Source organism: Helicoverpa zea, chromosome 15 (genome assembly GCF_022581195.2).
Source record: "Helicoverpa zea isolate HzStark_Cry1AcR chromosome 15, ilHelZeax1.1, whole genome shotgun sequence".
NCBI lineage: Eukaryota > Metazoa > Arthropoda > Insecta > Lepidoptera > Noctuidae > Helicoverpa > Helicoverpa zea.
The window spans coordinates 2,373,421-2,392,896 of NC_061466.1; the positions used below are offsets into that span (position 1 = coordinate 2,373,421).

A 19,476-nucleotide genomic window follows, 5' to 3' on the forward strand; every position below is an offset into this window, starting at 1 on the left:
TCCCTAAAAAAGTAATTTGTCTTATTTATAAAAATCGGGACTTAGGAATCGCAGAAAAAACCTTTATATAAATAAGTTCGTCTCTAAGATCAGCCGAAAATACAAAACTTTATTTTACACTTTGAAACTACATATACCTATACATATTTATATTTTTTGACATATTCTCAAAGAGGATATTTTTTTTAATGCTATTCACCGTTTTTCTAAAATAAAGGACCATTCGTGATTTCCTGGCTAATAAAATCAGTTATTGAACTAACACAACTAGTCGGTAAGACAGCTGACGTAACAGATGTACGCGGGTGCATACCTTGCAGACGAGGTGCAGCGGCGTGTTGCCGTCGGCGTCGCGCGCGTCGGGCGGCGCGCCCAGGCGCAGCATGAGCTGCACCAGGCCGGCGGCGGGCGGCGCGGGCTCGCCGGGCGCCGCCAGCCACGCGCGCGCGCCGCGCCCGCGCGCGCCCTCCGCCGAGCACGCCACGTGCAGCGCGCCGCGACCCTGACGCACCTGCACGCACGACAATAAACAACATGTTACTCACGGAGGAACGAACGATAACAAAGGTGTCATAGGGATTGTTTGAGAGAGTTACCGTGGCCCTGGTACATAAAAGGCCCGACGGCTTTTAGTCAGAATCTGACACTCCCTCACCGCAGCTAACCCACATCGGGAGGGATAATTTGATGATTTTGACGTCGTTAAAAAAACAAGCAAAAGGTGTCATAGGGTGTATCTACACGGTATAAGTAGCTTGCACACGCGTTACACGCATTTTAAAAACATCTTTGGTTCAAGCGACTCGCGCACGTAGGTACCAAAGCAAAATACCGCATGCATCATGCATCTTATCACTTATCACTGGCCCTGGTTAACTTGCTCCAGCTACATGCACCGTCTAGCTGGATGCACCTTATGGGTGCGTAAGAAGGTAAAGCAGGTCAAACGACATACGATAGACATGACCATAAGAGATTTTGCGTTATGACATCTCTGCTAGTCATTTTATTCTCTATGCTATTAATCGTCTCCTCTGATTGAATTCTAATTAATTTTAAATGTTAATAATGTATAGGTTGATAAATAACTCTATTACTAGAAACTAGCTCATAATTATCGAGAGTACACTGGCACCTGTAACACAGGTATTGTAACTAGCTCACAGTCAGTCAGCTCGGTTAAAAGCAAAATATTGAGACCAAAAAAAGTCAGTACTCACCTTAATATCTAACTTAACAAGCGAGTACACAGCCTTATGTATCTTCCTGGAGATTTCTTCAGTACAGTCGGGTTCCTCTAAGAGTCGGGCCATGAGAGCGGCGAGGTGTAACGAGATGACCAGCACCCGTTGCAGAGTGCTCAACGTCTGCTCCCGGTCGATGCTTAGCTTAGATTCTAGGAGTTCCATGCCGCGGTCTATTTCGGAGAGCGCCTTCCTGAATACGGGCTCAATGTCTTCGAACGTCACTGGGGGGACGATACGACCTGGAAGGTAAATGGTAATGTTATAATAAAAGAAGTACATGTGTGCAACTGTCGTTTATCCTACATAAAATTAAAAATGTAAAACACGACTTTTCGATTTATTTGTTATATTTTTTCGGCAAACGTCTGAACCCTTTTTGAAATGTGGGATTTGAAATGTGGAGCTGGTACCATGGAATTGGGTATAATTTGTTATCTGGCTTGCATGTTGGTGCCACATCTGCGGCAGTAGCACTACGCACCTCTGAGCGGCGGCCGCGCCCGCTCGGCCAGCATGTAGGAGAAGAGCTCGGCGAAGGAGTAGAGCGAGGACTGCGTGAGCGGCGACAGCGGCGGCAGCACGGCTCGCTGCATGTCCAGCGCGTGGTGCCACAGCTGGCGGCAGCGGGCGAAGCGGCCCGCGTCGGCGTACACGGCGCCGCGGTACCGCACGTAGTACGACGTGTCGGGGTGAGCAGGCCCTGCACACACATACCACATCAATATAGTTCTGCACAAACTTTTAGCCCTCACGAAAGACTGCGCGAATCGCAGCACCATACTATGACTGAGGACGAAGAAACCGAGATTGACAGAGGTACGGGTCAAATACGAGTACATGTGTTCGGATTTCAATTAGAAGTGCCATTGCCTTTTGCGAAAATTTTACCATCGAATAGCTATGCGTATAATACCCTGTTAAAGTTGAAGCGAGCAACAGATAAAGTAAAACTTGTTTAAAGGTGACGAAATAAAATTCACAACAACGGTAATAAAAATATGAAGTGTGAGAAGTTCAAATATATTTTATTGAGATGCAAGTTTTGTCATAAACCGAAGAATAAATAAAGATTTTATCTATAAAATAACACTAGGAGAGGGTTTCTTGTGTATCATTTTTGAGTTTCGTGAAGTGCAAAGCTTTTATCGATAACTTTTCAGTGAATGTTTTTTGACACTGGACTTATAGCACACCTTTATCTGAATCACTATCCTCTTGATCAATTATATAAACTCCATTTACTCACCAAGAATCCTCTCTCTAATGACTAACGCTTGCATCCTCATGCCGTCAGGGTCGGCGAGTATTTCTTCTAGTTGCTGCGCATTGCTCGGCTCGACCGCGTAGTCGTAAGCTTCTATGCGCGGGATGTCTTTCGGCTTTGGGATGGGTTCACTACCATCTGCTGGAAATCTGAAGAGGAAATAAAATTAGGGATAAGGTAAATTGTTGTACATAAGTAAACCTACAGATTAGGTTTCGCCAGGTCATATCTTATTTTTGTTACTATGTTAATTGTTTGGGTAATTTGGATCATTACCTGTCATCCATAGCCCGTTTCCAAAGGGCGAGCGCGCCGACCATATCTCGTCTCTTATCGACATACGTGGCCCCGAGCAGTTCGAGCGCGTCGATACGTTGCTGTCTCGTCACTAGCCCGTATTCCGCATTTATTAGGTGCTCGACTATGTGTGTGTGGCCTGTTACTGATGCGGCTAGGAGTGGTGTCATACCTGTCATTAAAAATAATAATACTTCTTAATTCAAAATTACACATAAATTCACGAGTACATAATGCAAGTTCTATCGTAATATATTTCTTTTGTTTATTTCGTTCTACCATTAGTTGTTTCAATGAAAATAAAATCAGGGTTCTTCTCACCGTAGGAATCAACGTCCATAGTAGCTCCATGTCCTAGCAGCATCTTGAGTATATTGAGAGAGCCACTTTCCGCGCAGTCGTGTAAGGCCGTGTTGCCCTTCACGCTCTTCCTATTGACGTCCGCGTTCAAAGACAGGAGGTACTTAGCGATTCTAATGTGGCCCTTATAGCACGCGATCATGAGGCACGTGTGCCCGTGACGATTTGCTATTTCTATGTCTGGAACAAGTTAAGGATTCGTTAGTGACTTCGAGGCGTGATGGACGACAATTTATTATTATTTTGAGGAAGTACATGCCGCAGTTTTAAAGACGCTTGCATCTAAATTACAATCCACTTTGAGCAAACGTGGTGATTAGGGCTGATACACACTTATAACACGCATATAAGTCTTGCCTTAGTTGCCAGACTTATCTTTACATGACCAATCCCCCTGTGGTTGTTTCTCAAGGTTTCATCAAGTCTTTTGTCGTGTAGTAAATAGCATATTACATGTCCAGAAAATAACCAATTTTTTTATAGGTATTTCTATCTTTCAATATTAAAGAATAAAGTAACATTAACTCACCGGCGCCATTTTCGACTAGGAACTTAACGATATCAGAATGTCCGTCAAAGCAAGCGGCTCTGAGGGGCGTGCTGTGAGTCCTGGTGGTGGAGTTGACGTTGGCGCCGGCTCGCACCAGCAGCTTCACGAGCTGGAGGTGGCCGGCCGCCGCGGCGCACCACAGCGGCGGAGCGCCCTCTATCGTCTCGCCGTCGAATGTCACTGGAAACACGACATTTTATTGTTATTTTGATGATTTAGTCTTTACATGAAGGGTTTATGCTCGAAAAACGTTTTGAACTGAGAAATTCTTACTTTTTGGAAGCCTGGTTAAAAAAGGCAACTGCGAAAGGGAATTTATTTGTGGTAGAAAGGTGATGGTAAATACAGTGCAAAGAAGTATGTGATTTGCAATTTAAGTAGGTAATAAAGACAGATTGTTATGAATGATGCTACTGTGTTGAAAAATGAATTGCAAGTAGGACTATCAACGAATAAGACCGAGGCACGCCTTGACCGGCCGTCCTTCTGCATATAATTTTAGATTTTTTCAAGTCTTTGTCAATGAAACAAATAACAATAGAAAATAATTAACAACTCATTAGTCTTTTTAACTTTAGGTGACAATTCTCAATATAGGTTACTGGCAATGACCAGATCTATATTGGGGACAGTGGAAGGTAAATATGGACAAGAACATTTGGGTATATTTTATCACATATTTAGATTAAGGCCAAGGGCAAACATACAATGGGACCATATGAGTAATCGATTAAGTAGTACCGACAACAATTTGTTTTATTTGTACAACATTTTTGGACTTTCAAGGCTAGCACAAATCGGTGTCAATACGTCCTTCATAAAAACTTATTGCGTTGTTTGACTATTTTTAAAGGTAATTCGGATGTATGGACTCCGACGCTCAAGTAATGAACGTTAAACATTAATCAAACAAACATTACCCTCCTTCGCGCAAGGCATTAGTGAAAATGGCTTTTCCAAAATAAACCTCGATACAACTCTTATAATTCACATATAAAAAAAGAATGAAAATTTTATTCAGAAGTTACACATTAAGTATAAGATGCAACGTAGTCGAGATCAGAAAGCAAACTGTTTTATTTCGAATCACGCTTATTACAAAATATTAGGTATTCTTAACATCTAACGAAAACAAATCAAGATCATTCAAATTCTCGATCGTGAACATTATGTTTTATTTATTGTATTAGAAAAGTTTTACGACTCCTAAGCTATGACAAGAGAATAACGCTAAAATCTGTTCATGAAGTAAACAAGACCATAAAACGAAATAAAGGTAATTTGTATGAGCACTTTGTCACCTGTAGAAAATTGGATTCTGTATGCGTTGTAAACATCTATACTTATTAGGGACTGAAGAGTATTTTAAATATATTGCCATTCGTAAATTGTTCAAGCTGGTTTGCTCAGTGAATAACACAGCTGAAGGACTGAATACACTGAACAAAAAACGTTTCTATGTGGTCCGAGGAAGAACAAAATCCCAGACCAATTTCTGCCGGTGAGAATAAAGCTTGTGACAAAATGCAAAAAAGGGATGTCCTTCTTTCTTGCAGCATATTAGATCCACGAATAAGCTTTGTCTACACATTCTGTGACATTTTGCATAATATCCAGTAAACTGGCACAGAATGGCAAACGCCTACGGTAAGGAGAAAACATACGTTGATGAATGATAATGACAATAATGTAATCTTAAATAATTTCGAAAATATGAGATGTAGGTAGCGAATCGTTATTGTTCTTTATACATATTGCGAAGGCGTTTCTCCAAAGGTTAAGTAAGCCAAACAAATGTCAGCTACACATACGAGGAAAACCTTTAGAAAGTTGTAAGACGTCATAATATTCGAAAACGTAAATTATCTGAGATTTGCATTAAAATATGTGACATCTCGAAGGCCTGTTTTATGCAGAACGTCGACTTAACATTTACATAATTCTGACTGTTCGTGACCTGCCAACCGTAAATAAACAATAATAATATAAACCCATACAAACATTCAGTTTTATACAAAACGTTGCTACACAGAAATTGAAAACAAAAGATATATTTGTCAGCACTGTTTAAGCAGAACAATTTGCAGCAAAATGGCTTCTAGCCAAACTATTGACGCAATTGGAAAGCTGTTACGACAAGCCAACCCGTGACAATACGGCAGAGCTGATAAACAATGATTGTATTCACAGGAGCCATGGGGATTAACAGGGTTCGCTTTGACCGACAAGTTACGCCGACAGGGAATGTCGGCGAAACGTTTCATGGAAGGTATTGACCGCCTGACCCGTTGCCAACACCGACACAATGCCGAGTGTTATTGAGAAATAATGAACAATGTACACAAATGTACATATTATATGATTATAGAGTCAAAAGAACATTGCGACTGGAGTGACCCCTTAGAGAATTTTTCACGAAGTCATAATTAACCTTTTGAGCAAGACTCAAAAAAATTTAAAGCGGGCAGTCCCCGGCAGCAGTATTCAAATTTAGTCATGTCATACATGAATTGCAAGAAATAAATAAATCGAAATATGATTACAATGCAATGCATTTTAATTTATAATGAAATATTTAAGCATTCAAAAACGCAATAAATTCAAGCCGGTGAACCCCTTACTATTAAAATTATGCATTTAATTGCTCATTGACCGTATTTAAAAAGAAAATGAGTCACACTCACACAAAAGGGAAAAATATAAATCGTTGGAATAAAAAACAAGACCATTTTATGAAAAAAAAAAGTAGTTGCATCCAAAAATACAGAAGCAATGTTCTTTTTTTTTTTTTTTTAATTAAAATTCATACCTGAACCAGGTTGTTCGATGTCAGCTTTGCACCTCTCTATAAGGTATTCGGCTACGTCGTAATGTCCATTTCTGCAGGCAATGACCAGTGGAGTCGCGCCACCGACCTTCGCACCCACCAACATGTTCAGCTCGTCTGCAGAGCGCCAACTGTGTAGGTACGCCTGGAAATAACAGAAAAAAAACATTAATATGACATGCAAAATTCATGAGAATCTCTCACTATTATCATATTACAGGTATTTGTTTGAAATTGCGGACGTGATAAGGCAACTGATGTGGGTGTAGCTATATTCTACCATCTTAAAATCGTTTTCCAATTCGATATTTTAAAACAATCGATTTGTTTATCTTGGTTACATCACTATAACTATCAGTTATAAACTGTCAGAGAAACAACGTTAAAGAAGTTGTTCCTAAAGAATTATACTCAGCAAAATAGTAAAATGCCATTGTTCGATTCAAATACCTCGGTCACACTTGACTGATTCGTCTTGACAATTTCTCAGAAATGATGAATATGTGGACGTGTCTATCGACAGTGAACACATCATTATGACAGGTTCCATCACAATAGCCAATTAACTTACAACGTTTATCATAAACATATTTACTGATTTAATAGTTCACTTCTTTGAACCATAGTCGAATGGGGTCTTTAAAATGGCATTAAGTGAAGAATAACTTGAAATTTATGAGCCGTTGGATAGAAGACAAAATGAGAAGCAAATAAGAATGGTAACGACTACAGTGTATGAATTTAAATTACATCAAATATTTACCTACATAATTACTGTGAGGAACCGGAATGTAAATTATAATAAAGAAGAAGGAAAATCAGCAATGACTTTAAGTTATCATTATTTTAACATTTCTATGAATAATGTATTACAATGAACTTGATACGTAGATTTAAATGTTAATCTAGATTGTAAACATTGACTAAAACCTAACTTAAGCATAATGTGACCAGGAAGTAAATTGGCTCTATTATGTTAGTAACTAATGAGAAATAACGAAGGCTTTAGGCTGAATATTCATGCAACCTTCAAAGATTCTAGAATAGTCCAGGCCCGCCGCTAGCTGTTTGTTCGCCCGCGTGCAAAACCGATTATGCCGCCCTACGACTGCATATTATACCGGGTTTTTTTTAAAATATATAAGGGGGGGGGAGTCCAGGGGGTCCGGACCCCCCTGCCCATTCATATCCATTTTACTTGTCCAACAGAAAAAAATATGTACATGCACCGCTCTCATTGGGGCATCAATGCAGTGCAATCATTACCCAAGTGGCCCCTATGTATTGAAAGATTGTGATTAATAGGTAGGTACTTACCAACATAATGTATATCTAAGTGCTTAGAACAGATTATGGGTAACTTAAACTAACGAACTTAAATATCTATAGCAATGTTTAATTTCAGTAAAATATGTTATTAATGGTTTTTGGTGGGTTTCCCGTTGAAAAAGTCAACGCATGAGACATATTTCATATGTAAGGAAGCGCGAGCGAAGCGAGCGCGAAATTTTTTTAGTCTAAGGACACAAAACAAATTAAAACCACTGTAAATTAACAAAGCAAAGTCAAAAAGAAATCAAATAATTGGTAAAAATATATTGTTTTTTTTTTTAATATTACGTGATAGGTCGCTCGATTTGCCGCCCCCTAGGACGTGCCGCCCGCGTGCGGTGCACGCCTTGCACGCCCGCTTACGGCGGGCCTGGAATAGTCTCCTACACATTTAGCTCTAAACTTTTACCTCAAAAATACATTAGCATAACAACTAAATTCGCTTACAAAAATCCCCCGAGATCACCTAAGCAGTTTCTTAAAAATTCCCAAGAACTATTTCGAAACAACCTTATGCGGAATCATTTTCCTGCACAAAAAGTACAAAACTTAATGCATAATGCCTGACTCATTAGATTTGATTAGATAGATGCGTGGTACCTGTAAGTAAGGCAATAGACGTGTCATCTCACATTATAAAGATTTGCAAAAGTGAAATCCTCTGATATAATAACAACGAAGTTTGGCAAGCGCCCGCGCCGGGCCGTGGCGCAACGGTGACCGGCGCTTGCAAAACATACACAGGTAAATACACCTGTAAAACAATTTATTTTTAGAACTACCAATCTATATTTATCGAGCAGGTATCCAAAGCTTTAGTTTTCGTTTACTTGATGCCTTTTTAAGCCTCCCAATACGTGTTACATTTCAACCTTTTGCGAATATATTTTGGGACACAAATATTTGCTACCTACATGAATCTTCTGTGACCTCTTTCATGAACGTGTAAGCTCAAATTTCGTTTAAATTAATTCCAGAACTAACAGTCTTCGTAGCATACAAATTTCTACCCTTCAGATCTCATTTCAAGGCCACCCAAGAATCCCTTAAGGCTTCTGGAGCCCGGGCGAAATTTATTACGATATTTACCTTGACCGGGGCGACCTCTGAAGCCTACAAAATAAAGGTTTCGCTTTTAGCCCGGTCAAAATAGACATAAAAGTAGTGGTCAAATAAAAAAAATTCCCAGAAAGCTGAGTTTTGGTGGAGAGCTAGATTTGATCATTATAAATAAAATACTAAAAGTCCCCATCGATCCCATGTGTGCGTCAAAAGTTATTCGAGGTCAAATGTCAAAATTTTTGGTTTTTTATGTTTTTTTCGAAAACGGTAAGTTTTATCAAAAAAATACATCAGACCAAAATTGTAGAATATAAAATTTTCTACGAAAATGGCATTAACAGTTTTCTCCTGAATGTTACCATTCCTGAGATATCGCGCTTCAAAGAGTCACACTACACATGATATGCACATATGAGCCACGTATATACGAGGGCTTTGAGTGTCAGACTCTTACTGACTAAAAACCGTCGTGTTCCGTCGTAAACCTTTTATGTACCAGGGCCGCGGTAACACTTTCGAACAATCCCGCAGCCCCGAAAGGCCTTGGCCCTGCTGGGGCTGCTGACATGTATTTGAGGAGCGCGTGGAACAACGCGCCGCCGACACGGGTTTTTTGTCAAAAAACCTAAAATTTTGACATTTAACCTCGAATAACTTTTGACGCACACATGGGATCGATGGGGACTTTTAGTATTTTATTTATAATGATCAAATCTAGCTCTCCACCAAAATTCAGCTTCCTGGGAATATTTGTTATTTCGAATGTCTATTTTGACCGGGCTATTTATGTAGGCGGTAAGTCAATGCCTCAACCAGGCGATTACCATCATTTCACCTAAATGATCTTCAGAGGAAGCAAAGGGTAAATCATAATCATCAATGACGCAAATATTTTTGATCGATAAAATCTCGCCTAAATTAAGCTAATATTTTTTCTTGAGCCTGATTTAAACAGTTTGCGTAACATTTTTATAAATGTAGTGTATCTACTGACTAAATCAATGAAGGTCAATAAAGAAACTATAGTAAGTTCAACTCAGTCGTGCGCGCGGCCCTATGTGTGGGTAACCCTTGTACATATACAGTGACTTTGTGTGCGTGACAAGAGGTACAGTCGGGTACAAATACAGTTATTTAGGGGTTGTATACGGCTGTTTAAAGTACAGTTATTACGTAATTTAGTTTATTTATTTACAATGATTCTGTATCGCTACTTGAAAAATCAAATGATGAATTTTCGGATTCGCTACTTTCACCAATGTTAATTATAAATTCTGACTCCATGTCAAAATGTCTATAGTATTCTTCTTTTTTCTTTTGTACATGTCGACAAGTATTACCCAACATCCCTTCATCAATTTGACTTAAACGTTCATTTATGAGTTTCATTATTTCCGTCTTATTTTGGTCGACATTATGCGAAGCAATATAATTTTTTAAAATTCCCCACACATTTTGTTTCCATTATTATACTAAATTATAGGTCTTTTACATTCTTAGTCCACACATTTATTTATTGTCCGCGTACCCCGAGCTAGAAAATATGTAAGGAGTATTTAATTCATCTTAGATATTTCACTTCATTTATTTCTTAGATACTGTCAATGTCAATTTGAAAAGCCATATGAGAAAATAATGATAAACTGTAAAATGTAATAATAAAAAGCTTTGAATGTTGTTTCATTTTTTTGAAACGCTACCTGACTCCTTAAAACATTTTCTCCGTGAAGAACTAGACATTTTCGTAAACGACTGTACCCATAACAAAAAGCGATGAGAACACGTCATGCTCGGACGACGTCACTGTCACACGAATGAAAGTTGTATATTTACAAGCCGACGCACACATAGGGCCGCGCGCAAATCTGAGTTGAACTATCTATAGGTATCATTTTAAATATCTTAGCATATTTACTTTATCTATGTAAATGCTAAACGAGGAAGCATTAAATATCTAGAATAATACCTTAATTAGTCTAGACAGACCAATTTAAAGATTTTGTTGACCGGAAACGCAATTTTCCAATGCGAATATTATATTAGCCTTTATAATGTGCTTGCCTTGATGTTATCAAGACTTAGATTTTTCGGAAACATCCTAAAATGTTCTAGAATGAACATAAGGAATAATAAGGCATGAACGTTATGATGAGACCATGTAAGTCGAACATAATGTTTTGTGTCCTGAATTTATTGAATCTGTTTATCTTTGTTATAAGAGTGTTTCATCATTGGTTTACTCCAGTTCTCACTTATGAAACATACGTTCATAACGAGCACGTTTCTTTTGACAATGATTACGAAGTGATTCTGATTAATGAGGAAAAGCAGACTGAAAAAAAATTTAGACGAAAATTTAAGGGCAGCTGCAAATAACTAGCAAAGTGTCGCGCGACTGCAGCGCTTATTTGGAGCTAATTTAAAGGCGTCCTAAGCTGTGCTTGACACACTTAACATTGTGATGAATTTTATTATTCATCGAAGATGACACCTTGAAGAAGAATATAATGAAACAGAAACCATATCGTGTAAAAGAATCCTTACAAATTAATTATTGAAATATAAAAACATGACTTACAATTAATACTCTTGTAATGATCGTTTCCAGCAGCAATTAACGAGACAATAGTATATTTAAACTATCAGTACTATAACAAATTCCGGAGATGTTAATCTGAACACTGATCAGGCACACTACTGACTCATCAATAAGACATCGGAGCTAATTAAATAGGGCAAAGACAATGAACAAATGAAAATAAAGTAGCGAGTTATTTCACAATTCGGTATTGTACTACGTCCGTGACTGTTGCGCGAACAGATCAACAGTGACGGACTTTGAAGATGGACACTCGATTTTAATGTTGCAATTCAACCTTTAATATCATTGCAGTTTAATAACTTTTAACACAAATACATTAATTAATAATTCGGTAAGTTCAAAATTCCTGGAATATTAAAAAGTGTTCATTATTTTAATAAGAATGTAGTTACAATAAATATGAATCGATAAACGTGGAAACTTAATTATTTATTTCTTTATTAATATCTGAAAGTCATTGTGAGCAAAGAGCGTGCTCATTAAATGGGTAAATTAATACTTCTTCCTACATCTTACATTCAATTTACTAACGTAGACTATGTATTTGTTACCTAAAACGTAAACTTCAGGATGAATTCAAAACCTCACCACGGCTCAAGTGCGGTCCAACTTCTTCACCGAACCTTGTGAAAACCTTTCCATTATGATTCCTTTATAAAGGGCCGAGCCTATCGTAAACCAATTACTAGCAAGCTGGCTGTTGACCAACGATTGCTTTAGCCTTATTATAATAAATAAATCAGGCTCAATAACTAATGAAAGAGGTTGTAAATCCATTTCTATGAAGAAATTGCTGCGGTCCGTTTAGTTTCACACTGAGCTAGACATCTTACTCGATTCAGTAGTGGTTAAGACTAGCATTGTAGTTAAGATGTTATTGTTACTAACAGTTATTGTCTAGCACCATTTACCCAGTTAAATATGAAAGTTAAACGTGAGAGACGGTAAAGCCACGCGCAAGACTACATTAAGATCTTTGTGAAAGATACAGCTTTTGAAATCTATAGCGTTAGAGAAAATATGAAGAAAGAAAATACGTGTAGTTGCGTGAGTAGAAACATCAGATACGTAACAAATAATTTAATGTATGACATAATTTCACGCCTCACAATTCTTCATATCCCTATTAAAATCTCATCTAAAACAGACACTCGGGATATAAGGGAGTGGATACGATCCTAACCAATCAAAACGCCAGCTTATATTGTCAACTATCACTTATTTCACGTAATGTCTTAGTTCATATTTGAAGTACCTTCTTCAACCTCCTAAGCAGTCGTCGTTGCCTCCTCAGCAGCGTCTTGCCGCAATGGCGCAGCGTCTCGATCCACCTGCACCTCGACGGCATCAGGTCCCAAACACCAGCAGACATTTTGCATCAACACATCACAAACACGTCCACACAGTTATATATCACGTCACACTATGATCACAACATCCTAGTATTCTAGAAAGAAGACTAAATATTTATTAGATGCAAATAGGCACATTAACTTTTCCTATTATTTGTTTGAATTTTATTTAGAGGTCACACGCTGTTATAATTTCGATCATAACAAAAATGATTCAATAGAATTGCAGATTCATTAAGGAAACTGTGTCTACGTAGCAGCAGCTTGTTCTTAAATGACACTGTCCACTGCTCACAGGTTAATATATAGGATTATTAAACCGCCGATAAACGTAGATCTTGTGAGTAAGCTATTATGCGTTTTCTGCTAAATCTTTATAAACAGATTCATTATGCGGGGTTTCTCCATTGGTACATAGGTGGTCTTGGCGACCCTGAAAGGTATACAGTATCATAAAATAACTTAGAACTGTTCAGTGGAAAGTTTTAGAATGACATTGGAAAACTTATTATAGCCTTGTAAGAGGAAAAAGTTATATGGTCAAGCCATTAAATATTCCCGATTAATTAAAAAAAAAATAATTAATTGATGTTTTCGAAACAATAATGCAACTTAGTGAACCCACTAGTGACTTGTATATAAAGATGAGAGTTATTAAACATAACCTACATAACTCTTCAACACGAGTATAAAAACTCAAGTTTCCGGAAAAGCAGGAAAAGTCTGTTGAGGCTAATGTGCTTCATGATGTTTTTTCATCAGTACGATATAATGTATTTCCTAGCTCGAGTTCTTCGTATTTACACCTCAAGATACAAATTGACACAAAGCAAATATTTTGAGATATAGTGACGTGCTCTTATGTAATGCTCTTGAATAAATAACGGAATGACATTCATGACTGCTTTAAGACTTATTAGACAAGGTGACACGATAATTACGAATAATGACTAATTCCTGCACATCATTATTAAAAACACTTAATTTTAAAATCATTAACCATCTGCAATGCATATTTGTTATACGACTGACTTAGTACGTCAGTCACCACTCGAAACTCGAAAGTAGTTCTAGAGATTGAAAATACATTTATGATACAAGATATATACTCGTTATGATTCTTGTATTATTGATCCTATAAGCACGGTAGAGTAGGCCACCTACAAACCTGTGATTATACAACCGATCGTAGCCATATGTCATCGGTATTACATGACTGAGAATGTTTTGCTATTCTACAATCAATAAAGAAAAGCTGATCATCAAAACAGAACAAGAGGCATTCAATAAAGTAATAAACATGCGTTTGATTGTTCAATTGAAATCCATCGATGGTATAACTCACGTTTTTACAATAACATTCACACGTGCCTCTTACATAGTTTTCTGTTGCGTAATCACTATAGAAATTAAAAGGAGGCTGTTTTAGTGAACTCGTTTACCCCAACGGTTATCGGTTCTTCGGCTAATATGGCCAGCCCACTGCCACTTCAGCTTGCTGATTCGGTGGGCTATGTCGATGACCTTGGTTCTCTGACGGATTACCTCATTTCTGATGCGATCCCTCAGAGAAATGCCAAGCATAGCCCTTTCCATAGCCCGCTGAGCGACTTTAAACTTGTGGACCAGCCGTACCGTCAGTGTCCACGTTTCGGCTCCGTAAGTCATGACAGGTAGGACGCACTGATTGAAGACTTTCGTCTTTAGGCACTGTGGGATCGACGATGTTAGGACTCGACGTAGCTTCCCAAATGCAGCCCAACCCAACTGAATTCTCCTATTCACCTCGTCCTCAAAGTTGTTTCTACCTAACTGCAATGTCTGCCCGAGGTATACATATTTCCGAACAACTTCGAGAACGGCACCGTGTATCGCAATCGGTTCCGGTAGAACATGTTCATTGAACATGACCTTGGTTTTGTCCAAGTTCATCCGTAGGCCGATGCGTAGAGAAGATTCAGCCAGGTCGTTCAGCATTTGTTGTAGGTCCTGCAGCGTTTCTGCCATGATGACGATATCGTCAGCAAATCGCAAGTGAGAGATGTGTTCGCCATTGATGTTGATGCCACGTCCTTTCCAGTTCAGCGTCTTGAACATATCCTCCATTGCATTAGTGAACAGTTTCGGGGAAATAACATCCCCTTGTCTCACTCCTCGATGCAACGGTATGGGCCTTGTTTGCTGATTTTGTACTTGGACGGACATTGTAGCGGCTTCGTAGAGACATCTCATCACTTGGATGTATCGCCAATCTACTTGACAACGCTGCAGGGACTCCAGAACAGACCAGATTTCAACCGAGTCAAAGGCCTTCTCATAGTCCACAAATGCTAGACATACTCTTCGGGGGCTGATTATACTCTTCGGTCTTCTGTATAATCTGCCGCACTGTGTGGATGTGGTCTATGGTGCCGTATCCGCTCCGAAACCCAGCCTGCTCCGGTGGTTGGAATTCGTCGAGTCTTCGCGCAAGTCGGTTCGTGATCACTCTTGAGAACAGCTTATAGACGTGGCTTAGGAGGGAAATGGGTCGATAGTTCTTCAACTGGGTTTTGTCTCCCTTTTTGAAGAACAGGACGACAACACTCCTACTCCACGCCTCTGGAGTTCTCCCTTCAAACAGGACGGCATTAAAAAGCTTCTGGAGCTCCCCCAGTACGGGCTTTCCTCCTGCTTTTAATAGCTCTGTTGTAATGCCATCCTCGCCAGGGGCTTTTCCATTTTTGAGCTGTCTCAGAGCGATCTCGATTTCGCCACTGCTGACTTCTGGCAGGTCTTCGGTGAAATGGCGCGTTAATGTGGCTCTAGAATCCTCATTTCCGGGATCAGGTCGAGATGCATGCGATGCGTATAACCGGCCATAGAAATTTTCCACTTCCGAAAGGACTGCGGGCACCGAAGAAACGACTTCTCCACTTGTTGTGGTCAGCTTCGTCAAGTGGCTTCTTCCAAGAGATTGTACGAACACCTTTGACCCCCGATTCAGCTCAATTGCTCTTTCAATGTCAAGAGTATTGGAGCACCGGAGGTCACGTCGTACGTGCTTGTTGATCTCTTGGTTTAGAGCCCGCTTAGCTGACGAAGTGACAGGTGGGTTTTCACGTCGTCTCTTCATAAGCCCTAATGTCTCTTCCGAAAGTTTTGATTTCTTGCCCTTACGCTGCATGTTACAGAATCTCGAACCTTCCTCCCTGAGGATCCGAACCACATTTTCGTGGTTCTGGTTAACGTCTGTTGTGGTTTCCACGGCGGCAAATCGGTTCTCCAAATTTGACTGGAACGTTTCAGATCCTGTCATGGTTTGGAGCAGTGTTGGTCGGAGCCTGGCCTTCATCAGACGGAAACGTTCAGCCTTGAAGTTGATATTCAGAGAGCCTCGGACAAGTCGGTGATCGCTACCGGTATTAAACCTATTGATCACGGAGACGTCTCTGAATATGTGCTTCTTGTTCGTCATGATGAAGTCAATCTCATTTTTAGTCATAGTGTCGGGGCTTTGCCACGTCCACTTCCTTTGGGGCTGCTTTTTGAAAAAAGAGTTCATCAAAAAGAGCCCCTCACGTTCGAGGAAGTTGACGAGCATTTGCCCCCTATGATTCCTGCTTCCAAATCCATGGGATCCTACTGCCGATTCGCCGCAAATCTGTACTCCCACTTTAGCGTTAAAGTCCCCCATGACAACGGTGTAATGGGTCTTTGTAGTGAAGTGGAGGGCCCTTGATATGTCATCAAACATATCCTCCACTTCATCGTCTGAATGTGTCGAGGTCGGTGCGTACACTTGCACTATCTTGAGGCTATACCTGTCGGTGAGCTTTAAGATAAGGTACGCTACCCTGTTCGACACACTAGACACCTCCACAACGTTATCAGCTAGGGACTTATTAACCAGAAACCCAACGCCACCTTGGGATTGTTGGTCTCCCTCTCGGAAGTACATTAGGTGACCTGATTCGAGGGTTATGGTGTCCTCCCCCTCTCTTCGAACTTCACATAACCCTAATATGTGCCACCTAATCTTCCCAAGTTCCACCTCGAGTTGCGCCAGATGCGAGTCAAGCCGTAGCGTGCGGCCGTTGTACGTCGCCAGAGTCAGTTTTGTTTGGTGGCCTCCCGTAACCCGGAGATTCTTCGCACCCCCTGCCCCGCCGTAACCACGGTCGCCACCATGACCGGGAATAGCGGGACTGCCGGGAACTAGGGGCCGTGGCTTTTTTGTGCTGCTCATAGAGGTATTTAGCCTACTGCTATCACGCTGGCCAGACGGGTTGATAGAGGGTTTTTTTCCGAGTTTTCCTTCTCTTGCACTGGTGTTTGGTGCATTTTATACTCCATTAGTCGACTTTTACGACACCCACTGGAAGAAGGGGTAGCGACATATGTATTCTTAAGCCGTCGCTACACGGCAAACGGCCGTTGGGGTAAACGAGTTCTAGAGTGGAGACCACGCCTCGGCAAGCGTAGTGTAGGACGTCCTCAGGCACGGTGGAGTGATGACTTGCGCAAGACGGCTGGCAGGAGCTGGATGCGAGTAGCCGAAAATCGATCTCAGTGGCGTGCACTTGGAGAGGCCTATGTCCAGCAGTGGACTGCGATAGGCTGATGATGATGATGTTTTAGTGTGACGGCAATGTTTGCACATGCTGCGAAAAGATATTCCTAATGTTGTGTGAACAAAATGATATTTAATTATTAATTACGTCATTCGTCAATCATCAACATTGATTACTATCGTCATGTCTTGGGTCATTTACACCAGCCTTCGTTCAAGGGAAAGACGGAATTTAAGGATGATTATAGACACCGTATATGGCTCCATATTTTGCAGTTTTTAACGTCTTCAGTACTGTAATGAGGAAATGCGTGTTCCACATTCACATATGGCTTCCGTACCGGTTATTTTTACTTACATATGAAGGCCTGTTTGTTGTCAAGTATTCTGGCGAACTTGTCTGGTCTGTCGCCGTTATTATGCAGTTATTTTTGGCATAAAAACAATTACAATAAAGCTACATGCTCGCTTCTTTATATCTTACACAGACTCTTCCGGGATTACGTTCTACAATCACTTTTTAGAGAGGATATCTAGTTTTATTATTTTTTGGTTATGATTTAATTGCTTTCGTCGCTGAATATTATTACTTATTCATCATCGCCGAGCATCTTGTTCATTTATCTTAGTAAATTACATAAAAGCCCATTTGCTTTTTATTCGGGGAAAATTGTTAGTTTAAAAATCATAACTTAATATCTATATCTAATTTTCAAAATCCAATCACTTTACAACGGATGTTAATCGCATTAACCGAATATTACAGGTTAATGACGTAAACTAATTGTAGGATCGAGAAAAACTTCCACCAATTTAGAGAGAATACTGGAATAATTCGTGATCCAATTAGCAGCATAAACAAATCATTGATTCGAATATTAATTAACCATTAAACGTGATTGTTATGAGGCTAATGAGAAACTAAAGGATTACACGCAGTTGAATTACTCATGTAACCACACATTTCACAAGATATTGATAATAAAGAAAGTATGGATCTTATTCCTATGATACAAAGATACTTTTTGAATCAAATAGAAATAGCGTTAGGCGAAAAATTGTCCATGAGTCTAGTTAAAAAATGATTCACGCGTCCGGGTCAGTAGACCACAACCTACTTTTTCTTTTAGTCTGCTGGACAGCATTGTATTGACAATTACAGTAATTATGTAAAATATGAGAAGCACACTTCAACCAATCTTTATATATTTTTAAAGAATAATTTAACAGATTTTCACACCTTCAAACTATGTTTATATCAATATTTATTATTAGAATTAGTTCCGTCTATGGTCCTTGGTCATATCAGACGACGACTAAAAATACACTTTATATTGAAATGTAAGCATGCAGAAATAATTGCATTCAAAGATTATATTTAAATAACTTATCTTTTAATGACTGAACCGTTTTAGAATCAGATCTACAGAGTTAGTTTTAGATCTACACTTGAGAACTGTTTGAAACTGCACTAGAAAACTGTTTGTTTACTATCTGATAGACTTTGAGATAATAATATTCTGGACGAGGCAGCGGTAACTGACTAACGAAACGAACGGTAACGAAAGACTTCACCTTCAGACAAAACTAGGAAACATCTCGAAAAAATTCGACCTTATTTTATGATAAAGGTCACTTTAATACACACATGGATGAAAACAAGAGGGCCGGGTAAGTAAACATTTTGTAGGCAAACAAATATAGACCATAACGATAGTTACACAAGGGATTTTGTACTTCGAGTCGTGTCTAATTAAACGTAGATAGATTAGACATCCTTACTTCTTTACTCGAATATAAGCCAATGTATGTTTACTTATGTAATGTAAACAAAATGAGGTAAACAGCGGATGTTTGTAAGGCACTACTCTTGGATTAACGTGCTACACGTGGAAGGTCATGAGGATGTCAATATTGCTTTTATCTTAATATTTTTTTAGGGTTCCATTACTAGGACTTGCGCTGTCCGTCTATCACCAGGCTGTATCATCACATAAACAGGGATAGATAATTCGCAGATGTTGTGTTTTT

The 19,476-nt window shown here is 39.4% G+C and overlaps 1 protein-coding gene across 2 annotated transcripts in view; it reads right to left on the reverse strand.

Moving 5' to 3' along the window:
- Window positions 1-19,476, reverse strand: part of LOC124636853 (protein fem-1 homolog CG6966) — a 64,781-nt gene that overhangs the window by 2,121 nt on the left and 43,184 nt on the right. The window contains exons 1-9 of one of the 2 annotated variants that reach the window (XM_047173045.1): window positions 12,797-13,034; window positions 6,528-6,690; window positions 3,698-3,898; window positions 3,130-3,348; window positions 2,788-2,980; window positions 2,494-2,660; window positions 1,729-1,947; window positions 1,221-1,486; window positions 314-511 (exon numbers count right to left, since the gene is read on the reverse strand). In XM_047173045.1, the coding sequence (XP_047029001.1) occupies window positions 314-511; window positions 1,221-1,486; window positions 1,729-1,947; window positions 2,494-2,660; window positions 2,788-2,980; window positions 3,130-3,348; window positions 3,698-3,898; window positions 6,528-6,690; window positions 12,797-12,913 (1,743 nt within the window). In that variant the 5' untranslated portion in view covers window positions 12,914-13,034. Of the gene's footprint in view, window positions 1-313; window positions 512-1,220; window positions 1,487-1,728; window positions 1,948-2,493; window positions 2,661-2,787; window positions 2,981-3,129; window positions 3,349-3,697; window positions 3,899-6,527; window positions 6,691-12,796; window positions 13,035-19,476 lie in introns of those variants that run through there. The other variant, XM_047173046.1, reaches the window with a different exon arrangement.